A 25,537-nucleotide genomic window follows, 5' to 3' on the forward strand; every position below is an offset into this window, starting at 1 on the left:
TTGAAGATATTTTTTGATGATTGCTATTTATTACCTTTCCAGTAAACAATAATGCTACACATACACATTCTGCCAAAGTTATAATTGAAACCATTAGAGCGTAGTGAAAACAAATAACATATAATATTGATGTGTAAAACCACCAAAGCTTACTGAAAACAAATAATATTTTTTAATTTCTGCGTGGAAAAATATTTCCTGAACATTACATTGCACGCTGGTGTTTTTATTTATATATCGGATATTTCATGTAGCGTATAGTTGTTGATGTCAATGTTTGCAAATAATAATAAAAATAAATAATAATAAAAATAATACATTACTTGTGATGATTCACTATCCGTTCATATCGGTCTTCATGTTGACCATTATTTATTTCTACGGAATTAACATCGAATGCTTAAGCATTGTATTTTGCTTGTCAATCAAGACGTTTTTGCACAGTGCATATAATAAAACAAAACTAGTCTTTTTAATTTCAAAATATGCACATTCATTGTCGGTTTTGTCATCTGTAACACTATGTTTTGCCTTGACTTGTTCTGGCAATTGCTAGTATACCATTTTCGTATGAACCACTTTTGCTGCATGCTTCGGTTCTCCTTTGAACGTGTAAATATCAAACTTGTGTTTTAGTTTGTAACCTGGATTCTTTTCTCTCAATAGATTTATGACATTTGAACAGCGATATACTACTACAGCCTTTATTGTGCATTTGTTTTTAAAAAAATAAATAAACAAAACAATGTGTTATTTCTAGCGAGTCATACAATGAATTCTAATGAGTTCGATAAGAAATCATGTCTGATGATGTAACTATCTGGTAATGAAACAAACAGGGCTTCATAATATGTTTGATCCTTTGAAGGAACTGATTTTATATTTCAGGAAAGTATAAAAAAAAAAATCGTTCCGATATTATTTTTGTCTTGCAGGATATTTTCATATAAGATGGACAGATGTTTGAAACATTTAATGTTCATTGCATTAGTAATAAAATAATTTGTATCACAACAAGGTGTATTTTCTTTTGATGATAGGTGTTCATTATTTCAGGATAAACGTCGGTGGGGCGGAGCTTATATGATGCTATTATAGTGCAACTGTGATCTATCTATACGTGCTCTAACTGGAGTACTGTTAATGCACGGTTTATTTTTAGCAGTATTAAGGTCACATGAATGAAAATGTGTCAATCTTTTAGCACATCTACCTTTCAGTTGGATAATTGATGGTAAATCTATGCACCCGAGCACACAAATTCACTGATGCTTGCTTTTCCTTTTGTCTATTATATATTAATGACCACACATTGACCTATATATTTATAAATTGTGACTTGGGTGGAGAGTTGTCTCATTGGCACTCATACCACATCTTCCAATATTTATAGTAAAAAAATATTAGTGATGAATTATTACCAAGAATCTAAGAAATCTTCTAAATTATAATTCGTTGGGAAATTTGATATTACCTCCCCCTTTTCCTTAAGTTGTAACAAAAAAGGTTGATGATTTCAAGCTACAATTTTATTACATATATACTACAAATAGAAGTCCCCCAAACAAACAAGTGCAAAAATTGTCTTTTTACAATTGGAATTCCTTTCCACGTACATGTTCAAACGAATAGTATCAATCAAGTCAGAATTGCAAATCGGTAAAGACTCAGTCTGATGAAAAGATTCAAAAATTAAAAGTGCAATTGTTGAACATTGACGGTTTCTGGTCGGGCAAGTTAGATATATCTTGCATTGGCTTTGGAAAAGGACTCCTGGTGAGTAGTTCTGTTGATTTATTTGGGGAATCAACTTCCATGTCATTTTCCAGTAGAGCATTTCCCGGTTTTTCCTTTTTCATAGGCGGATTCAACACATCTGAAACTTCATGGAGAATTTCATTAGAAGACCTTTTGTATTTTCGAACAGCCGTCTCGGTCCTATGTCCCGTTCGGGACATAATCTCCTGTTCCGGGATACCAGCGGTGTATAACTGAGTTGCGCAACTTCTTTTGCCCGAGTGGTTTGTGAAATTCCCCTGTAGGCCAGCTTTTGAAGTTATTTCTCTCATGAATCCTTTCAGCTTATTAATGCCGACAGCTTGTTCCCCATAACGAATTGAAGATCCGGCTAGGGGCCTTCGATAAAACGGGCCACGGTTGCCAAGAGCAGCTAAATATTTTTCATAATACTCAGCGATGCAACATCTATCTGCAAAGCAAGAAATTAAAGTTAATAAAGTATAACATGCACAATCAAATGGGTTAATAAAACCTTCTTGCACATTAAATATGCATTTAAAAAAAAAAGTATTTACTATAGTCGTCCAGGAATCAAAAGTGGATTTAGAGGGGCCCAAAAGGGGGAGCGGTAACTGAACTCCCTTATCTGAAATTATCAATCCGCCTATTACGTGGTGTTTTTCATATTGCCCTAGTCATATGCCCAACACGCATATCTTGCCGATATGAAAAGCATCACGTATAATGATACCAGTAACCTATAGGCTATGCAATTTACCAGTCCAATATTAGTATAACCGGGCCAATATCGCTTTTAACCAGGCTGTGAAATTGTGTGCTGAATAACTTGAAGAACAAAACTGTAATGGGGGAAAAGAACACATAGAATGAAATTCAAAACAGTGTGGCTATGGCCATTGATTGACACATTAAATTCATCCATTGACTGGGATAATTTACGCGAACGTTTGTCTGTAACGACCACTGTTCACGACGTACATACGATAGACATTTAAACTGTGGGGTCACCAAAAGTTTCTTAACGCCTTTAATTATAAAATAATTCGAAAAATTAATCAGGAATAACCTTTATGTTTTGATTTATATAATTGATATAAATCAAAACATCGTGTTATTTCTGATTAATTTTTCGAATTACTTTATTAAGGGGTTGAGAACCTTTGGTGACCCCATAGTTTAAGTGTCTTTAAAAAGTACATAGTGAGCAGTGGTCGTTACATACAAACGTTCACCTAAATTGTCCCAGTCAATGGATGAATTTAATGTGTCAATCAATGGCTACAGCCACACTGTTTTGAATTTCATTCTAAATTGCTTTGAAAAGGAAAACAACGTATAGAAAAGCACTAGCACAAATATTTGATACAGCTTTATAGGCTACAGGATGATACACAACATTTTAAACTCACAATACTAAAACACATATATGGGTCAATACATTCTATATCTTTCTTTCGAGTCATAACAATTGAGTAGATACGTGTGTTTGAATAACCGGTTTTTGGAAATTCATATCTTTGTGGTGTTTTATTTTACAAACTCTTGAATTCGAACATTTGCAGTTAGCCTTTCCATAAGATTGTTAATTAGATTATTTTTAATGCATTGAACTTTCAAAAAAAAAATCAAGAGTACAGACTTGCCTGTCTAGTTGAAAAAAAGTTGTAATGCCTGGCATCCACTAGACAAGTTAAAAGTTAAATGCATTTTGTGTTTCAGAAAGATAATTTATTTTTTTGAATTTTGATTGGCATTTTTTTTTTTCTGATCCTGTAGAATGTGTAAACATTTCACAAAGTTGGACGGGTTAAATCTTTGATATAGTTCTTCTCAGATTACATGTAAACATTTCACAGTTGGCTGGGTTACATCTTTGAGATGGTCCTCTCAGGTAACAACCTTAGTGTATTGTTTTGATTTTTTGATAGACATTGCTAATACAGGACAATAGATATTTACACAACAAGATGAGTTTAAAGGTGTAACTGAGTGGACAGTATCAAATTTAATTATTGTGTTTATTTATTTTAACACCAACAGCGAAAACGAAAATTAAAATCCTCATCAAATATCCAAAAAGATTAGTATAGAAGTTTTTGAATTTTGAATTGTTTTTCAATTTTTTACAATAAACCATTTTTAAAATGAACTTATACTCGCAATTTATTCAGTGGTTTGTTTTCGTTCATTTTTTGTATATAAATTAGACCGTCAGTTTTCTCGCTTGATTTGTTTGACATTTGTCATCAAGGGGCCTTTTATAGCTGACTATTCGGTATGGGCTTTGTTCATAGTTGAAGGTGGTACGATGACATATAGTTGTTTACTTCTGTGTCATTTGGTAAATTGTGGAGAGTTGTCTCATTGGCAATCATACCATATCTTCAGAAATCTGACAGAAGTAGGTTGATGTAATAATAAATGAGACATGCTGTTACCATAATAAGAGTTTTTTTCCCGAGTTTTAAGATAAAGGGATCCAACTGCAAACAGGGAAAAATATAGTGCGATAATTTTTTTCAGAAAATGTCATTATAATTAATATTAAGTTTAAGAATTTACAGATACATTGACATATATCTGCTTTTTGTTCAGCGGCAAATATTACATGCTAAATCGAGTCGCTGATATACTAAAGCCACATACAAATGGTGTTCCTTAATGTTCATGTGGACCCGTTGGCTAAAATTACTGTGTAATCACCTCAATTTTCACTCTGAGTACAGACAAACATGCCACATGTGCATCTCAAACCTCTTTTCCAACACGGTTTATTTTGGCACCTTCTGGCGGAATGAAAAAAGTGCACGGCAAAATCCTGTTAAGTTTTACGTTACTAATTAAGAATTGAATGCTTCTTTTTGCAACTTCATTGGGGTGTAAAAGCGTTGAAACGCTTCATTCAAAAAAAATGTGCGCACGATCAACGCTTTTACAACTCTATGAAGTTAAAAAAAAAAGAAGCATTCAATACTTTATATAATTACATTTTTAGCTAGAATCATGAAAACACGATTTTTATCATGCTTTTATTTAATTTATCTGTTAATTGTGGGACCTCGTGTCATCATGGATGGTAAATCATATTGTGTAATGAATTGATTAAGGAATAACGCGAGATTGCCAAAAAGAATAACGTATTATAATGAATCATACATCTAATGTAATTATAAATTGCAAAACAAAACATTGATCAACTTTCTTCCTGTGTTTGCTTGGTTGTTTGCAAACAATAGGTAGGCGGAGTTTCAGTCAGTTTTTACATATACTGGGATTTGATTGGACAATAAGAATTGACATGAAATGAATTTAATGTTTATTGTCCAATCAAGTTCCAGTAAATAGTAAACAAACATCCAAACAAATATAGCAAACAACAAGTTAATCAATGACTTGTTTTCCATTCTGTTATAGAAGTTCTGTAAACAAAACAAAAATATAATATTTAAAATTTATTTATCTAGGGCATGTTATGCTTAAAATATTTTCCAAATGCATAGATTTGTATGTACTCGGTAAATTTTGAGGTGAAAAATCAGTCATTTTAGACAAAGGGTCCACATGAACCAAAACACCTAAGACGCATACAGTGCTTATGCGTATTATACAAATATTATACATTTTGTTTTTTTCAAGTAAAGAAATAGATTTTCAGTTTAAACATAGCCTTATCCAATCAGACCTATTAGTATTAAATGGTGTTCACCGCTTCTAAACGTTACTGAACAAACAAAATAAAAACTCACCTTTAGTTTTTGGACAGAAGTGTTTAATATCTTTACTTTTCACATGAAGCTGGTTTAATCCTCCGCTGAAAGTTTTACTAGTCCTACCAGTGAAATGGATGAATCTACTTTCGGAACCGTCACATCCGATAGAAAACTGTTCACACTCCAAATTTCTGTGCTCATCATAACCCCGCATTCCAAACAGTTTACAGTTGTAAAAGAAAACTGTATTTTGTAACGCCACGGAATTGTCACAGCCGAACACTCCAGAATTCCAAATTTTTTCTTCGTCCTCTTTGGTGATGGGGTCGGCCTGTTTCGTAGTACTTCCGAGTCCCCGGGAGGCTAATTCCTTCATTTTAGCGTTTAGTACCTTACGGAAAACGACAAACCTAATGTCATTTTCATTTAGAAAATTCTTGTCATGGATTTCCTCGTCTCTCAAATGTCTCAAAAGTCCACAAATTATATAATACAGTGATTTTGGGGGGTATTCAAGTCCATCTTGTTTCCGTACTTCAACAACAAACCGCTGTAGACATCTGTCCATGGTTTCGGCATCCATATGCTTTAAAAGGGGGATATTCTCATTTTCTTTGTTTCTTTGTTCCCTCCATTTCATGAATGCTTCCACAGCCCATTTGGTATTTTTTTCTGTATTTGGGTTTTTCTGGGAGTTTATTAATTTGTCCAAGTCCTCTTTGCTTGCCGGATTCCCAAATCTCTTTTCACAGGACTCTACCATTTTGGTTTCCTCGCCAAAACCCAGGAAAAAGTTTGGTAAATCATCGTCAGGTTCCAAATATTCCGCTACACATTGAGAAATGGTCATATGTGATAGGGATTCTGTACACGCATACTCTTGTTCCATGTGGTCGGCTACTTGAGACAGAATTATGTCCAGGTCGTCATCAAATGCATTTGTCAGGGATGTGCTTGAACTGGCCCCAAAAACGTTTTGAGTCCCCATTATGAGTGGTTTGGGTTCGGGAATTTGAGACATAACTATGTTTAAGCCATCATTAAACGGGTCTTCATAACTTGTATTCGGCTCCATGGTTTTTAATATACTAAATCATTTGTGCCGGCGTAAAAACACGTGGGTCAAGAAACTCGTGCAATTTTTCAAACAGGAATTGTATACATAAGACTTGTGTCTCTAAAACAAAAGGTCTGAATTTTGATTGGTTGTGATACAAAACATTAAGAGTATATTTAATTGTGTGTATCTTCATTTAAACAGTCTCGGGGGCACGCCCCCTCGACAGTTTAAATCAAGATACACACAATTAAATATACTCTAAATATTACATGTAACTCACAAGAACCAACATGTATAAATCTTGTTGATAACTATTCCGTATCAACTTCACATATAATACACGATGGTCTTTAAGTACAGACTACTCTTTACACAAGTATTCCACATTCCAAACTAAAAGACAAATTGAAAGAGTTGGTATTACTTTGCTTCATAAAAAAGAATGGCCAACGTAGATACAAGTATCTTGTCTTAGGGAGGGATAAATCATACTTTGTAAAGAATCACTCTGATTCAAACAAAAAATTCTCTGAAACCGACATTATCAAGATGCTTGATTTCTTGATTGACAACATATTTGTAACGTTCGGAGGACGTGTTTTTCAACTGACTGTCGGCATCCCAATGGGAACAAACTGTGCCCCTCTACTTGCCGACTTGTTTCTTTGTTATTATGAGGCTGACTTCATGCAGGGACTTCTTAGGAAGAAAGATAAGAAAAATAAAGGCAACAGTAGTATACCGCTGTTCAAACTCATAAATCCATGGACAAAAAACAAAAACGGGGTAACAAACTAAAACTGAGGGAAACGCATAAATATAAGAGGAGAACAACGACACAACACTAAATGTAACTAACACACACAGAAACGGACCAAGCATCAGACAAAATCCCACGAGAATAACAAATATAACATCAAAACCAAATACATGAATTTGGGATAGACAAGTACCGTGACACGTCTTATCGCAATGTCAATTTACACTCAAAAATAAGAGAAAACAAACGACGCAACGTTAAATTGTAACACACACAGAAACGAACTATAATATAACAATGGCCATATTCCTGAATTGGTACAGGACATTTTTAAAGGAAAAAATGGTGGGTTGAACCTGGTTTTGTGGCATGCCAAACCTCGCACTTTAATGGCAATGTTAAATATAACATAGAAATGACAACATAATATTACAGGACTACAATACAAATAAATAGGAAAACGTATTAGATAAAGAAACACATGATTAATGAATAACAAAAAGCATCAGGTTTAAAATTTAATACGTCAAAAACGCACCTCGTCCACACAGGACTCACCAGTGACGCCGAGATATAAAAGATCGAAAGCGAAAAAAAGTACAAAGTTGTACAGCACTGAAGATCAAAAGTTGAAAAAGGTTGTGTCAAATACGGCTAAGTTTTTATGCTTGGGATAAGAACATCCTTATTATTTAGAACAATTAATGCTATTACAAACAGTAAATTTTATCAAATGAATATAACAGATATACATAATGAAACTGAAGTATTAACTCATTACATAAAACAAACACGAATACATAATGAATGACCAACACAGAATAGACACACCCGACTCAGTCCAGGCCTCAACGCAGAAAATTATGAAAATGACGTCACATACGAAGTTAGCAATATCCTTTAACTCTACTTTCCGCTATATAGATGACGTTCTTTCACTAAACAATTCAAAATTTGGTGACTATGTGGAGCGCATCTATCCCATCGAATTGGAGATAAAGGATACTACAGATACAGTTAAGTCGGCTTCATATCTTGACTTACATCTAGCAATTGACAATGAGGGTCGGTTGAAAACAAAACTTTACGACAAAAGAGATGATTTCAGCTTTCCAATTGTGAACTTTCCATTTCTAAGTAGCAACATCCCAGCAGCACCTGCATACGGGGTATGTATCTCCCAATCGATACGATATTCCCGTGCTTGCATTTCCTATCATGATTTTCTTGATAGAGGGTTACTGCTCACAAGGAAGCTATTAAACCAAGAGTTCCAAATGGTGAAGTTGAAATCATCCCTTCTTAAATTTTACGGACGCCATCACGAGTTGGTTGACCGTTATGGAATAACCGTTTCACAAATGATATCGGATATGTTCTTTACGTCGTAACTACAATCCCCTTCCCTTTCATGAATGTGACCTACCGAATTAGACTATTTACCGGATTTTTAATCACATAAGCAACACGACGGGTGTCACATGTGGAGCAGGATCTGCTTACCCTTCCGGAGCACCTGAGATCACCCCTAGTTTTTGGTGGGGTTCGTGTTGTTTATTCTTTAGTTTTCTATGTTGTGTCATGTGTACTATTGTTTTTCTGTTTGTCTTTTTCATTTTTAGCCATGGCGTTGTCAGTTTGTTTTAGATTTATGAGTTTGACTGTCCCTTTGGTATCTTTCGTCCCTCTTTTATGGGTACTTATGTTGTTTAGGTATAATATCACCAAATCATGGTACGTCACATCCGGTTGTATACGAAAATAGGTCGAAAATAATATTCCCTTGAATTTGACAGTTGTAAGTAATTAATCGTACATTCTATTGCAGTAAAACATTTCTGTGTCATAAACATATGTCTTGGGTATTTCAAAGCACCCTTATTTTTTTATTTGGGATTTCTATAGAATATTTTGGAAACTTGAGGTTACATGGTTACTAAACCTTGTATACAGATTAAATAGAGGTGAAAGTGTAATTGGTTGATTTCCAGTGATGGTTATTTTCTTATATGCAATGAAATGTTATGTGAATTTTTTTTATATAGTACTGGACAGGATTAAACTTTACTCATGCCAAATGTTTCTTTATTTGAAACAAAGATAAATTCTGCTCATTTTTATGAAAAGTGCAAATTTAAAACAGACTAATACGGGAAAATCAATGATGGTATTACACCTTTATCACGTGTTATTTATCTTTATGACTATTAATTTTACTGTTTAGTCTGTTTTTTGGTGGTAATCATTTGATGTGGCCCTGTACATCCCGTAATTGTTCTATGATACGTTTTGTATTCTTGTGTTAATGCTCTATGATAATTTGTGTATTCTTGTCTTAAATGTTTGCTAACATGCTTTGTCTGTATGTCATTTTGAGTTTCTTTAATGCATATGACGTGGCTCCGTGCTTATACATCCCGTCATTGTGTTATTATTCTATAATATATTTATTATTCCTGTCTTTTATTTTTGCTAATATGCTTTGTCTTTATACCTTTATGTGTTTCTTTGTTAATTATGACTAGGCTCTGTAGTTATACATCCCGTTATTATGTTATTGTACCATGGTAGATGTTTGTTTGTATATTTGTTTGTTTTTATTGTGTTTGACATAATTACACAATGTTGACTGCTATATCCCTATTTTTACATTTTACTTATTATGTCTGTTTCTTTTGTTCACACATCGTTGACAAAAGAATGGAATTTGATGCGACTGTCATACAAGCGAGAGGTTTAGCTAGCTATAAAACCAGGATTAAACCACCATTTTCTACATAAGAAGATGCCTGCTGTTCTCCTGTTTTTACATATATACCTATCATATATGGTTGTTTTGTTTACACATTGATGTCCATATAATGGAATGTTATACGACTGTCACACTAGTATAAAGAAGTTTAGCTAGTAATGAAAACAGGTTTAAACCATCATATTTATCATAAGGAAATGCCTGTACCTGATCAGGAATTTGACAGTTGTTTTCCCTTCGATTGAGTTTTGATTTTGCAATTTGATAAGGCACTTTCCTGTTTGAATCTTCGTTTGAGTTTCCTTTTTTTTTTTATCTTACTGTTTTGAAATGGCAATCGGAAAAGCAGACGAACAATTGTTTGAAACCTTTTGGGAATATATTCTGTCGATAACCGGTAATATATGGTTCTGGTACAATGACATCTTTTTCGTCGTCTGGTTAAGGATTATGTACCCTTCTGTTGATTCAATGCTAAACATATGGAAATTTTATAGAAAATCCACAGCCTTTTCCTTGTACTATCATATTTGGCAGTTTGATCACTGATAGATATAGGATTATTGCATGCAGTGCTAGCATTGGTTTCATTAAAACAAGTTTATTAATGTAGTTATTGGTTAAAACAAATGAAAATATGGACCAAATCAAGTACACCATTTAGGGTGCGCTCGACTTTAGTGACTCTGCACGAGGTATTTTGGAATTTACAGGTTGGTTAGAACTTTTTGTAAAAAATAAACACTAACACGTCATAGAAAAGCAAGTGAGTAATCTATGTTTCCAATTTTATAACAAAAATCTCTGTATTGAAAGCTGTGGATTTTCTATAAAAATCTTGGTTTATTTGCCACAAAGTACTCTTTTTCTATTAAATGTAATGAATCAGTAAATAATAATGCTTTGCATCAAGTTTTCCCCTAGTATATGTACAAAATGGCCTGTCTCAATTATTCCTTATATCTGTAGTTTTGATACAATTGATGTTTGAAAAATTCTTACATATGGCTATAGAAGGGGTCATAAACCTTAAGGATTATGTACCCTTGTGTTGATTCAATGCGAAGCATATGGAAATTTTATAGAAAATCCACAGCTTTTATCCTTGTACTCTCATATTTGGCAATTTGATGGCTGATAGATATAGAATTATTGCATGCAGTGCAAGTATTGATTTCCCTAAAACAAATTTATTAATGTAGTTATTGGTTAAAACAAAAACAATTTATGGACCAAATCATGTACACCTTTTAGGGTGCGCTTGACTTTAGTGACTCAGCACGAGGTATTTTGGAATTTACAGGTTGGTTAGAACTTTTTGTAAAAAAATAACACTAGCACATCATAGAAAAGCAAGTGAATAATCTATGTTTCAAATCTTAGAACAAAAATTTCTGTATTAAAGACTGTGGATTTTCTATAAAAATCTTGGTTTATTTGCCACAAAGTACTCTTTTTCTATTAAATGTAATGAAGCAGTAAATAATAATGCTTTGCATCAAGTTTCCCCTTGGTATATGTTCAAAATGGCCTATCTCTTTTATTCATTATATCTGTAGTTTTGATACAAAAAGTTTGAAAAGTTCGTACAAAAATGACTACAGAAGGGGTCATAAACCTTAAAGTCATATGAAACCTCAAATTAAAAAAAAAATATGCATCTGTTTTTTATAACTAAATGGATAGTTTTCATTATGAAACTTTTGTACATATACTTTTTTCTGAGGAAAATTCTTTAATTTGTCCACATTTAGAAGAAGTTTACTTATTTTTAATTGCTTGCTTCCAGGAAGCAATTCGCCGACATATTTTCCGTATGCATAGTCACCTGAGCGTAACCCTCCTCGTAAAAATCGGTGATCGCAATACGCATGAATCTGTCATTAAAATAAACAATTATCTGATTGTACATGTTAAGCACGTGCTCAATACCCATGCTTTTTGTTATTTATTTACTATTGTATCACAACAAGGTGTATTTTCTTTTGATGATAGGTGTTCATTATTTCAGGATAAACGTCGGTGGGGCGGAGCTTATATGATGCTATTATAGTGCAACTGTGATCTATCTATACGTGCTCTAACTGGAGTACTGTTAATGCACGGTTTATTTTTAGCAGTATTAAGGTCACATGAATGAAAATGTGTCAATCTTTTAGCACATCTACCTTTCAGTTGGATAATTGATGGTAAATCTATGCACCCGAGCACACAAATTCACTGATGCTTGCTTTTCCTTTTGTCTATTATATATTAATGACCACACATTGACCTATATATTTATAAATTGTGACTTGGGTGGAGAGTTGTCTCATTGGCACTCATACCACATCTTCCAATATTTATAGTAAAAAAATATTAGTGATGAATTATTACCAAGAATCTAAGAAATCTTCTAAATTATAATTCGTTGGGAAATTTGATATTACCTCCCCCTTTTCCTTAAGTTGTAACAAAAAAGGTTGATGATTTCAAGCTACAATTTTATTACATATATACTACAAATAGAAGTCCCCCAAACAAACAAGTGCAAAAATTGTCTTTTTACAATTGGAATTCCTTTCCACGTACATGTTCAAACGAATAGTATCAATCAAGTCAGAATTGCAAATCGGTAAAGACTCAGTCTGATGAAAAGATTCAAAAATTAAAAGTGCAATTGTTGAACATTGACGGTTTCTGGTCGGGCAAGTTAGATATATCTTGCATTGGCTTTGGAAAAGGACTCCTGGTGAGTAGTTCTGTTGATTTATTTGGGGAATCAACTTCCATGTCATTTTCCAGTAGAGCATTTCCCGGTTTTTCCTTTTTCATAGGCGGATTCAACACATCTGAAACTTCATGGAGAATTTCATTAGAAGACCTTTTGTATTTTCGAACAGCCGTCTCGGTCCTATGTCCCGTTCGGGACATAATCTCCTGTTCCGGGATACCAGCGGTGTATAACTGAGTTGCGCAACTTCTTTTGCCCGAGTGGTTTGTGAAATTCCCCTGTAGGCCAGCTTTTGAAGTTATTTCTCTCATGAATCCTTTCAGCTTATTAATGCCGACAGCTTGTTCCCCATAACGAATTGAAGATCCGGCTAGGGGCCTTCGATAAAACGGGCCACGGTTGCCAAGAGCAGCTAAATATTTTTCATAATACTCAGCGATGCAACATCTATCTGCAAAGCAAGAAATTAAAGTTAATAAAGTATAACATGCACAATCAAATGGGTTAATAAAACCTTCTTGCACATTAAATATGCATTTAAAAAAAAAAGTATTTACTATAGTCGTCCAGGAATCAAAAGTGGATTTAGAGGGGCCCAAAAGGGGGAGCGGTAACTGAACTCCCTTATCTGAAATTATCAATCCGCCTATTACGTGGTGTTTTTCATATTGCCCTAGTCATATGCCCAACACGCATATCTTGCCGATATGAAAAGCATCACGTATAATGATACCAGTAACCTATAGGCTATGCAATTTACCAGTCCAATATTAGTATAACCGGGCCAATATCGCTTTTAACCAGGCTGTGAAATTGTGTGCTGAATAACTTGAAGAACAAAACTGTAATGGGGGAAAAGAACACATAGAATGAAATTCAAAACAGTGTGGCTATGGCCATTGATTGACACATTAAATTCATCCATTGACTGGGATAATTTACGCGAACGTTTGTCTGTAACGACCACTGTTCACGACGTACATACGATAGACATTTAAACTGTGGGGTCACCAAAAGTTTCTTAACGCCTTTAATTATAAAATAATTCGAAAAATTAATCAGGAATAACCTTTATGTTTTGATTTATATAATTGATATAAATCAAAACATCGTGTTATTTCTGATTAATTTTTCGAATTACTTTATTAAGGGGTTGAGAACCTTTGGTGACCCCATAGTTTAAGTGTCTTTAAAAAGTACATAGTGAGCAGTGGTCGTTACATACAAACGTTCACCTAAATTGTCCCAGTCAATGGATGAATTTAATGTGTCAATCAATGGCTACAGCCACACTGTTTTGAATTTCATTCTAAATTGCTTTGAAAAGGAAAACAACGTATAGAAAAGCACTAGCACAAATATTTGATACAGCTTTATAGGCTACAGGATGATACACAACATTTTAAACTCACAATACTAAAACACATATATGGGTCAATACATTCTATATCTTTCTTTCGAGTCATAACAATTGAGTAGATACGTGTGTTTGAATAACCGGTTTTTGGAAATTCATATCTTTGTGGTGTTTTATTTTACAAACTCTTGAATTCGAACATTTGCAGTTAGCCTTTCCATAAGATTGTTAATTAGATTATTTTTAATGCATTGAACTTTCAAAAAAAAAATCAAGAGTACAGACTTGCCTGTCTAGTTGAAAAAAAGTTGTAATGCCTGGCATCCACTAGACAAGTTAAAAGTTAAATGCATTTTGTGTTTCAGAAAGATAATTTATTTTTTTGAATTTTGATTGGCATTTTTTTTTTTCTGATCCTGTAGAATGTGTAAACATTTCACAAAGTTGGACGGGTTAAATCTTTGATATAGTTCTTCTCAGATTACATGTAAACATTTCACAGTTGGCTGGGTTACATCTTTGAGATGGTCCTCTCAGGTAACAACCTTAGTGTATTGTTTTGATTTTTTGATAGACATTGCTAATACAGGACAATAGATATTTACACAACAAGATGAGTTTAAAGGTGTAACTGAGTGGACAGTATCAAATTTAATTATTGTGTTTATTTATTTTAACACCAACAGCGAAAACGAAAATTAAAATCCTCATCAAATATCCAAAAAGATTAGTATAGAAGTTTTTGAATTTTGAATTGTTTTTCAATTTTTTACAATAAACCATTTTTAAAATGAACTTATACTCGCAATTTATTCAGTGGTTTGTTTTCGTTCATTTTTTGTATATAAATTAGACCGTCAGTTTTCTCGCTTGATTTGTTTGACATTTGTCATCAAGGGGCCTTTTATAGCTGACTATTCGGTATGGGCTTTGTTCATAGTTGAAGGTGGTACGATGACATATAGTTGTTTACTTCTGTGTCATTTGGTAAATTGTGGAGAGTTGTCTCATTGGCAATCATACCATATCTTCAGAAATCTGACAGAAGTAGGTTGATGTAATAATAAATGAGACATGCTGTTACCATAATAAGAGTTTTTTTCCCGAGTTTTAAGATAAAGGGATCCAACTGCAAACAGGGAAAAATATAGTGCGATAATTTTTTTCAGAAAATGTCATTATAATTAATATTAAGTTTAAGAATTTACAGATACATTGACATATATCTGCTTTTTGTTCAGCGGCAAATATTACATGCTAAATCGAGTCGCTGATATACTAAAGCCACATACAAATGGTGTTCCTTAATGTTCATGTGGACCCGTTGGCTAAAATTACTGTGTAATCACCTCAATTTTCACTCTGAGTACAGACAAACATGCCACATGTGCATCTCAAACCTCTTTTCCAACACGGTTTATTTTGGCACCTTCTGGCGGAATGAAAAAAGTGCACGGCAAAATCCTGTTAAGTTTTACGTTACTAATTAAGAATTGAATGCTTCTTTTTGCAACTTCATTGGGGTGTAAAAGCGTTGAAACGCTTCATTCAAAAAAAATGTGCGCACGATCAACGCTTTTACAACTCTATGAAGTTAAAAAAAAAAGAAGCATTCAATACTTTATATAATTACATTTTTAGCTAGAATCATGAAAACACGATTTTTATCATGCTTTTATTTAATTTATCTGTTAATTGTGGGACCTCGTGTCATCATGGATGGTAAATCATATTGTGTAATGAATTGATTAAGGAATAACGCGAGATTGCCAAAAAGAATAACGTATTATAATGAATCATACATCTAATGTAATTATAAATTGCAAAACAAAACATTGATCAACTTTCTTCCTGTGTTTGCTTGGTTGTTTGCAAACAATAGGTAGGCGGAGTTTCAGTCAGTTTTTACATATACTGGGATTTGATTGGACAATAAGAATTGACATGAAATGAATTTAATGTTTATTGTCCAATCAAGTTCCAGTAAATAGTAAACAAACATCCAAACAAATATAGCAAACAACAAGTTAATCAATGACTTGTTTTCCATTCTGTTATAGAAGTTCTGTAAACAAAACAAAAATATAATATTTAAAATTTATTTATCTAGGGCATGTTATGCTTAAAATATTTTCCAAATGCATAGATTTGTATGTACTCGGTAAATTTTGAGGTGAAAAATCAGTCATTTTAGACAAAGGGTCCACATGAACCAAAACACCTAAGACGCATACAGTGCTTATGCGTATTATACAAATATTATACATTTTGTTTTTTTCAAGTAAAGAAATAGATTTTCAGTTTAAACATAGCCTTATCCAATCAGACCTATTAGTATTAAATGGTGTTCACCGCTTCTAAACGTTACTGAACAAACAAAATAAAAACTCACCTTTAGTTTTTGGACAGAAGTGTTTAATATCTTTACTTTTCACATGAAGCTGGTTTAATCCTCCGCTGAAAGTTTTACTAGTCCTACCAGTGAAATGGATGAATCTACTTTCGGAACCGTCACATCCGATAGAAAACTGTTCACACTCCAAATTTCTGTGCTCATCATAACCCCGCATTCCAAACAGTTTACAGTTGTAAAAGAAAACTGTATTTTGTAACGCCACGGAATTGTCACAGCCGAACACTCCAGAATTCCAAATTTTTTCTTCGTCCTCTTTGGTGATGGGGTCGGCCTGTTTCGTAGTACTTCCGAGTCCCCGGGAGGCTAATTCCTTCATTTTAGCGTTTAGTACCTTACGGAAAACGACAAACCTAATGTCATTTTCATTTAGAAAATTCTTGTCATGGATTTCCTCGTCTCTCAAATGTCTCAAAAGTCCACAAATTATATAATACAGTGATTTTGGGGGGTATTCAAGTCCATCTTGTTTCCGTACTTCAACAACAAACCGCTGTAGACATCTGTCCATGGTTTCGGCATCCATATGCTTTAAAAGGGGGATATTCTCATTTTCTTTGTTTCTTTGTTCCCTCCATTTCATGAATGCTTCCACAGCCCATTTGGTATTTTTTTCTGTATTTGGGTTTTTCTGGGAGTTTATTAATTTGTCCAAGTCCTCTTTGCTTGCCGGATTCCCAAATCTCTTTTCACAGGACTCTACCATTTTGGTTTCCTCGCCAAAACCCAGGAAAAAGTTTGGTAAATCATCGTCAGGTTCCAAATATTCCGCTACACATTGAGAAATGGTCATATGTGATAGGGATTCTGTACACGCATACTCTTGTTCCATGTGGTCGGCTACTTGAGACAGAATTATGTCCAGGTCGTCATCAAATGCATTTGTCAGGGATGTGCTTGAACTGGCCCCAAAAACGTTTTGAGTCCCCATTATGAGTGGTTTGGGTTCGGGAATTTGAGACATAACTATGTTTAAGCCATCATTAAACGGGTCTTCATAACTTGTATTCGGCTCCATGGTTTTTAATATACTAAATCATTTGTGCCGGCGTAAAAACACGTGGGTCAAGAAACTCGTGCAATTTTTCAAACAGGAATTGTATACATAAGACTTGTGTCTCTAAAACAAAAGGTCTGAATTTTGATTGGTTGTGATACAAAACATTAAGAGTATATTTAATTGTGTGTATCTTCATTTAAACAGTCTCGGGGGCACGCCCCCTCGACAGTTTAAATCAAGATACACACAATTAAATATACTCTAAATATTACTAAGGTGACAATCGGTAAACTTCGGCTTCAAAACACGGCATTTAATGAGCAGCCATATTTGTTAAATCATAACAGACAGAGAGAAAAAAAATTGACGATTATACGATATATTTGCGTAAATAATGATAAAATCGTGCACAGAGGACTTAGTTTGTGATATATACATGCATTGGTTCAAGAATTGGAAAAACATTATTTTTCACCACTCACTCGTTTCATATGACTTTAACCTATAATACAATAAGAAATCAAACTAGATATCATTGAGATGGGAGCCATCTCTGTGGGCCCCGCTGTGAATAATGTGCATTAAAAAATTGTATCTTTACCATAGGACATGGGTTTGTCAACTGAAATCAAATTTTTGACCTTGACCTTTGACCTAGGAAGTTGTAAATAAATTATGACACATCCTTTGGTGTTGGTTTATAAACATGTCAAGTATAAACTTTGAAATGATAACGGTTCTCAATATATAGAGCGGACACGATCTTTACCATAAGACATGGGGTTGTCAACTGAAACCAAACTTTTTGACCTTGACCTTTGACCTAGGAAGTTGCACATAAATTATGACACACCCTTTGGTGTTGGTTTATATACATGTCAAGTATAAACTTTGAAATGATAACGGTTCTCAAGATATAGCGCGGACACGATATTTACCATAGGACATGGGGTTGTCAACTGAAACCAAAGTTTTTGACCTTGAACTTTGCCCTAGGCAGTTGTTCATAAATTATGACACACCCCCTGGTGTTGGTTCATATACATGTCAAGTATAAACTTTGAAATCATAACGTCCCAAGATATAGAGCGGACACAATCTTCACCACAGGACACAGGGTTGTTAACTGAAACCAAAGTTTTTTTACCCTGACCTTTGACCTAGGAAGTTGTACATACATCATGACACGCCCTCTGGTGGTGGTTAATAAACATGTAAAGTATAAAGTATGAAATCATAATGGTTCTCTAGATATGGAGCGGACACAAAGTTAAAAGTGTTACGGACGGACGTTCGGACAGACTGATCACTATAGGGCGACCCGCCTAAAGGCGGGGCCCTAATTATTAAAGCTACGCTGTCGATTCGTTCTTTCTGTATACTGAGTTCGGTTGTACACAATTTATTCCGTTTTAAGCGAAGAATCAATTAAATGTCACAAACGTGCTGCATACACACCACGTGATAACAATTGTACCATACACTATTGTTAACATGGCTTCAGGTGAGATCAGTATTTTTTTTAACTTATACCTACCTACTCTGCGGTCAACAGTGCGTATGAAAACTTTATACTGCGTACAATATGCACACAAAGTCATATGAGATATTGCGCAATTGTTAATAAGTTTAATGCTTCACTCTACATCAACATGTATAATAACATAAACAGTGTATCGTACAGGTAAAATTTACACAGCTACAAATCTAATGTTGTTATATTTAGCTAAAATACACACAAATCAACTTGGTCAAGTCACATTCAAATATTTGATATTCGTACATGTTCGATTAACATGCGTTGACAATCATATAGAGCCTTCAGCGTCTTTGAATGTTCCCCAAAGACACCCAGTATTCCGTCTGCAACGTCCAAAGGACTCTAAATATAATACCTTGTGTATACGGAGATAGAAGGCTTTTTGGACATTAAAAAACTAACAACCTTCTGTTAACTGCGAGGCAGTATAATTTCTGTTTATTTTCAACACATCTGTTTCTCATGCGACCATCCAAATTTTGCGTCCATATTGCCCATTAAACCATTACATGGATTTGTTATTAATCTGTTCTGGTTCTAAACAATCAGATATTATATTGATCCGTACCGTGTGTTGAAAAACAGATCTTGAATCTTCCATTTAATGCTGACAACTAATCAAAATTCTGTTGTTTATATTTTTAATTAGTCATTTCCGTAATCATAAGAAAGCAACAAAGTTTAACTTCTAAATTGCAGCTTAATTAACAGCACGTACTACCCTTCAAAGGAGGGTTATTCTTACTATATACAATATTCTAGTAATTTAAAATCTGGCTTTTCAAATATAAAGTACAAAGTGTAGCTGAACTAGGATATAGTTGAGGACTAAGGGAATTAATTACGTAACTCGAGAGAAATATAACCAAACGTATAATAATATAATTTATTATTGTATTTCAAAAGTGTTAACCAAATAACAGTGGGATTTCCAGTGACACTAGAACAATAGAAAAGTCACTCTTCTTATGAAAGAGATAGAAAAGGTCTAAAAACAGGAGAGACAATTTACGCATAAAACCCGATATGCATAGGGATGAATATCTCTTAAAACACAAAACCATTATATAACTTTTATACAACCACTATAAATAAAGTATATGTTAAAGCTAAATGTGTTAATATATGATTTTTTAATTGCCAAACATGCTGTTAATTGAACAACCTATTGTTCAACATAGGGGTGTGTAAAAAACTGCCACATTTGACTGCATATTTTTCTTTTTTTTTGAAAAAAATATATATCAAACCTTAATAATGTAGCTTTCTGGGTATCCAATTTTTAACGTGTTCCGAAATGTAGTTTCGTCACAAGAATTTTTCAAAGTTGTGTCATTTTGTGTATATGAATGTCGGTAAATTCGTATGATCGAGCACACCGACAAGTATATCGTTGGGACAACTCGATATAATGTAATCAATATACGTGAAAGATTACCTAATGTGAAGTTTATCAAAATCATCATAACATAATTGATCAACACATTATGTTTGAACAACATGAGTCCTACAATATAAGATTTAAAGGTGCATATCATTTACATTCAACGTTTTTATTGGATTTTTTTTTACTACAATGTAACCTCGAGGTTCAACGTTGATAGTTAAAAAAAAAAATCCCAGAATTTTTTTGAATGATATTGTAAATGATATGAACTTTCGAATTCTTATAACATCGGAATAGAAAATATGTGATCCGAATTAACCATGCACGTGTGTTACAGAAGATTATGAACTTTTATGATTTAAGGGTTTTTCTTAAACAATATTATGATCCCAAATTTGATGAATTTTGTTGGCAATACTTTAATATACACACTACATATAACAAAGTATATATTAAATCTCAATGTATTATTATTAGGAAAAATGTTTGACTCTGTAAAAAAAAATCTCCCCCCTCCCCCGTATTACATGTAATGGTTTAAACCTAAAGGATTTGCACTAACTGCCCAAAAGGGGTCCGTTCCAGTCTTGAATCAGTGATTTTGTTTATCATAAACAAAATATTGTCTCACACTGAAAGGGGCAGTCGGGCAACATGCACAGCCCGGATTGTCAAAACTACGGAAGCCGATAAGGGCCATTCAAAAAAAAAAATTATGTCGTAATTACGACATCGCTATGTCGTAATTTCGACATAACATGTCGTTATTACGACATCGCTATGTCGTTATTTCGACATAACATGTCGTTATTACGACATCACTATGTCGTTTTAACGACATAGCTATGTCGTAATAACGACATCACTATATATATTAAAGAATATGTATTATCATTGCCAAGAGACTAAATGACACAGAAATTAACAACTATATGTTATCATAATGCCCCCAATAATTAGAAAAGCCCCCGCATAGTCAGCTATAAAAGAGGGACGAAAGATACCAGAGGGAGAGGCCCCGAAATGCTGTGTGGCAGACAGTGTAAACATTAATTAATTATTAGCTCCCTTGGTAAAACTCCAAATTTCATATTTAAAGTATTTCATTGTTGATTAATTTACATGATGCTTAATAAGTATATATTTGTTATTTGCATATCTTTTGCTATTTGAATTCATTGATTAAAGATATTTATTACATTGGTTGCAATGAATTACATTGATTTCCCAGTTAGATAAAAACCGATAATTTCACATGTGAAATAAACGTGGTTATTTCACTCTCTGACGTCATACAACAATAGGCGTTGTCAAGACGTCGATAACGTCGGATCAAAACAAATTGTCAATGCGTAGGAAAAAGATATAGTTCCTTACATTTTCTACATTAATTTTATAAAAAAAAGCCAAATTTTGCCAATGTAATAAAAAGAATAACTAATCGCCGTATTTGAATATCAAAAATAAGACAACTTGTGACCGAACGCCGCTATGGATTAAACTCGTGCTGCGCACTCGTTTAATCCATGCGTCGTTCGGTCACGCGTTGTCTTATTTTTGATATTCAAATACGGCGATTAGTTATACTATAATTATTCATATTGTAAAGTTTAATATTTGTATCGTTGCAAAATCTTTGGTCACCTTCTTTGGTTACCTTCTGTGAGAAACTTATATAATTTATAGATCCTAATTAAGAAGATACAGACTTAGTGTGATAAACTTTCTACTTGTTTGAACTAATATGTGAGGAATTATATGAGGACTGACATATATCCGACCTATAAACCAGCGCCCAACTACATGCCTTCGTGTAATAAGGGTGAATTGAAATATATTGAATGCTCTCTTTCTACTTACAAACGTTGGACACGATGTTTCTACAACCTCTAGTATTTAAAACAGAATCTTCGAAATTTCATCCGCAAAACAAAATAAAAATGTTAGAAAACACGAACCAATATTAAAGCAAATTCAATATATGTTTCAAATTATGTTTTTACAGCTCTTGATCATATACTAAGTAATATCTAGTATATTTGATGATTATATTAGCAAAGCTATGTGAAAAAAACCGGATGTCCAACGTTACATTTATGAAAAACTGTTTTAAATCTTATGTATAGTGATCCTATTTCTTATTCTCTGATCTTCTTGATACTTGGCAGGAACAACGACAGATGTCGGTTCTTTGTGGCGTTAAAGACGTTATTTTTGCCAAATTTTATTTGACTCGGTGGCTTTATATTAAGCGGGAATAAGAAAAATGTCCAACGACGTTTTTCGTTATCTCAACGACTGAAAGTGAATTTTGTAAGTAGCAGAAAATGAATAAAAATAGTAAGACAATAATAATATCTAACAAAAGTACAAATATTTGCCTCATTGTTCGTGAGTTCAAATATTCCTGATTCAATAAAATCTTCTCTACACAGTCGTTTTTCAAACGGTAACCATTTTGTCCAAGTTGATATTTCATTTTTCAAAGCAGTTAACGCGTATTTTTTATAATTAATCAAAACAAAAGTTAGATACACGAAGAGTAAAAAATGACAAGATTCTTTTCTTATTAACTACATGTTTGGGTCTTAAAGGAATAAAATGCTTCCACACATTACAAAACAGTAGCCAATTTGTCCAAACGTCGAAAGTTCGAAAGACGCTAATTTCCGTCGTTACATGTGCTTAAGTTTCAATTAAATGTTCATGATAATTAAAACAAATCGTGTTGTGAAATTTGGAAAAACAGGTTGATGATTGCTGCCGAAAAAAAAAAATACCGCATGTTGCTATAGACTCCACCCGGGGACATAGGTTCGACACAGGTTAAATTTTGCAATTTTTATTAATCGTTTATAGCTTTTAACGATTTATTTAAAAGAATGGTGAAATGGGGAAAACATCTCATTACATGAACTTCGTCCAACTTTTGCAAAGACAATTTTTAGACACCAAGACAATCCTCTAAATGTAAAATTCGAATTGAAATTTATATTGTGGAAGTACTCCATAGATCATTTAAAGTCGTCATTTCAGTAAGGTGCAATCACCAATATTAAAAGACTTATACCAGTTCACGGAGTGTTTTACTTCGCGATTTGTCCTGCTATTCATGTTATAACTGTCGTGATGAAATTAATTCCTGTACTAGCGAAGCCGGAACTTTTCGTCAATATAAACTTGTGCATGAAATGGAGGTACTAGTACTTGAAAAACAAATCCCAAACAGCGACGAAAACCGTTTCATCGAATTTTAAAAACCCGGGATTATTTAAGCCGTTTTCGCGGACGATCCAGGAGTAGATTACTATATTTTAAAATGTATATCAGAAATTAAACACTATAGATGACTTGCGGAAATAATTCTCAAGCCAAGGTTCAAGTAATTGAAGGGGTGTATTTCGACAACTTATGTACACGGGAAAATACAATTCTATTCAAATTTAACCAAGGGTAAAAATGTTCGATTTACTTGCAGAGTGTCAGATATATTGTATTGGGGTTGAGTTAAGATTTAGAAATTTTACAATGACAGATGATATGCACCTTGAAAGTTAAACATCATATGATAAAAGTTTCGTACATCTAAAAAAAAATATCTTTTTTACGGAAAACTGTACCACATCTGCCTATATCTACGTCTGTCCCATCTTTCTTTCCCACATTACTTGCGACAGTAATGCATTTTTAGTTGAAATAACTTAAAGGGTAAACATTATTAAATAGATTTCCACAACTTGAGGTAATTTATGATAAAATGACATCACAAAACGAACAGAACCAGAATCAGAAATTTTAAAAATTTTGTAATATAATTAATAAATCAACCAACATATAAAAAAACGAATAAAACTCGCAAAAATTAGTCAAAAACCCTCTTCGATGCCGCTTTTTATGTGTAACGTCGTGTTTCAGGAACATCGTGCCCTTCGTTTGACAGTAAATACACAGCAATCGATACGTTCATTCACCCTCATTACCACAAACCACGGAGTTGTGCGCTTCTTTAAAAGAAAGGTGTTAGGCTTTGCTTGCCTTGATAGGACTTTATGTCAGTCGGCTTAGTCCCCGGTCGGTTTCTTATTACTTTCGATTAAGATCTATAAAATATATAAGTTTCTCACAGAAGGTAACTAAAGAAGGTGACCAAAGATTTTGCGACGATACAAATATTAAACTTTACAATATAAATAAATATCTTTAATCAATGAATTCAAATAGCAAAAGCTATGCAATTAACAGATATATACTTATTTAGCTTCATGTAAATTATTTACCAATGAAATACATTAAATATGAAATTTGGAGTTCTACCAAGGGAGCTAATAATTAATTAATAACACTGTCTGCCACACAGCATTTCGGGGGCTCTCCCTCTGGTATCTTTCGTCCCTCTTTTATAGCTGATTATGCGGGGGCTTTTCTAGTTATTGGGGGCATTATGATATGACCTATAGTTGTTAATTTCTGTGTCATTTAGTGTCTTGGCAATCATAATACATATTCTTTAATATATATGGTGATGTCGTTATTACGACATAGCTATGTCGTTATTACGACAAGTTATGTCGAAATTACGACAAAGCGATGTCGTTATAACGACATATTATGTCGAAATTACGACATAGCGATGTCGTTATAACGACATGTTATGTCGAAATTACGACATAGCTATGTCGTTATAACGACATATTATGTCGAAATTACGACATAGCGATGTCGTTATAACGACATGTTATGTCGAAATTACGACATGCTATGTCGTAATTACGACATAATTTATTTTTTTTGAATGGCCCTTATCGGCTTCCGTACAAAACAACTAAGATTTACAAAAATGATTACAAACAAAAACCATCAGTTGGACAATCTTACTGGAATCTGATTATCTCTACTGATAAATAATGCAACACTAATGACACATTTAAGTTTTGGAATGATTTTATTCACAAAGAATGTTTCTCATTGGTATACATTTCTATGCTCTTGTCTTTTCAGAGTTTATATTGGAAATTAAAAATTGCTGCATGAAAGACACTAGCTCCACATTCCTATGCATATGATTTTATATGTATGAGAATCAT

General features: G+C 33.5%; 3 protein-coding genes across 3 annotated transcripts in view; 1 reads left to right on the forward strand and 2 right to left on the reverse strand.

The window, feature by feature from the left end:
• Nucleotides 1-1,526: 1,526 nt before the first annotated feature.
• LOC139524620 (uncharacterized protein KIAA1958-like) lies at nucleotides 1,527-6,619 on the reverse strand. The gene is made up of 2 exons (XM_071319569.1): nucleotides 5,508-6,619; nucleotides 1,527-2,209 (listed from the first exon to the last, which is right to left on the reverse strand). The coding sequence occupies exons 1-2, from the start codon at nucleotides 6,544-6,546 to the stop codon at nucleotides 1,686-1,688; spliced, it is 1,563 nt and encodes a 520-aa protein (XP_071175670.1). The 5' UTR covers nucleotides 6,547-6,619; the 3' UTR covers nucleotides 1,527-1,685.
• Nucleotides 6,620-12,524: 5,905 nt separating this feature from the next.
• On the reverse strand, nucleotides 12,525-17,779 carry LOC139524623 (uncharacterized protein KIAA1958-like). The gene is made up of 2 exons (XM_071319570.1): nucleotides 16,506-17,779; nucleotides 12,525-13,207 (listed from the first exon to the last, which is right to left on the reverse strand). The coding sequence occupies exons 1-2, from the start codon at nucleotides 17,542-17,544 to the stop codon at nucleotides 12,684-12,686; spliced, it is 1,563 nt and encodes a 520-aa protein (XP_071175671.1). The 5' UTR covers nucleotides 17,545-17,779; the 3' UTR covers nucleotides 12,525-12,683.
• Nucleotides 17,780-18,910: 1,131 nt separating this feature from the next.
• Nucleotides 18,911-25,537, forward strand: part of LOC139524624 (uncharacterized oxidoreductase SSP0419-like) — a 33,014-nt gene continuing 26,387 nt past the window's right edge. The window contains exon 1 of the mRNA XM_071319571.1: nucleotides 18,911-19,030. Within this exon, the coding sequence (XP_071175672.1) occupies nucleotides 19,021-19,030 (10 nt within the window). The 5' untranslated portion in view covers nucleotides 18,911-19,020. The remainder of the gene's footprint in view (nucleotides 19,031-25,537) is intronic.

The sequence above is a fragment of the Mytilus edulis genome, chromosome 5 (genome assembly GCF_963676685.1).
Source record: "Mytilus edulis chromosome 5, xbMytEdul2.2, whole genome shotgun sequence".
NCBI classification, from domain to species: Eukaryota; Metazoa; Mollusca; class Bivalvia; order Mytilida; family Mytilidae; genus Mytilus; species Mytilus edulis.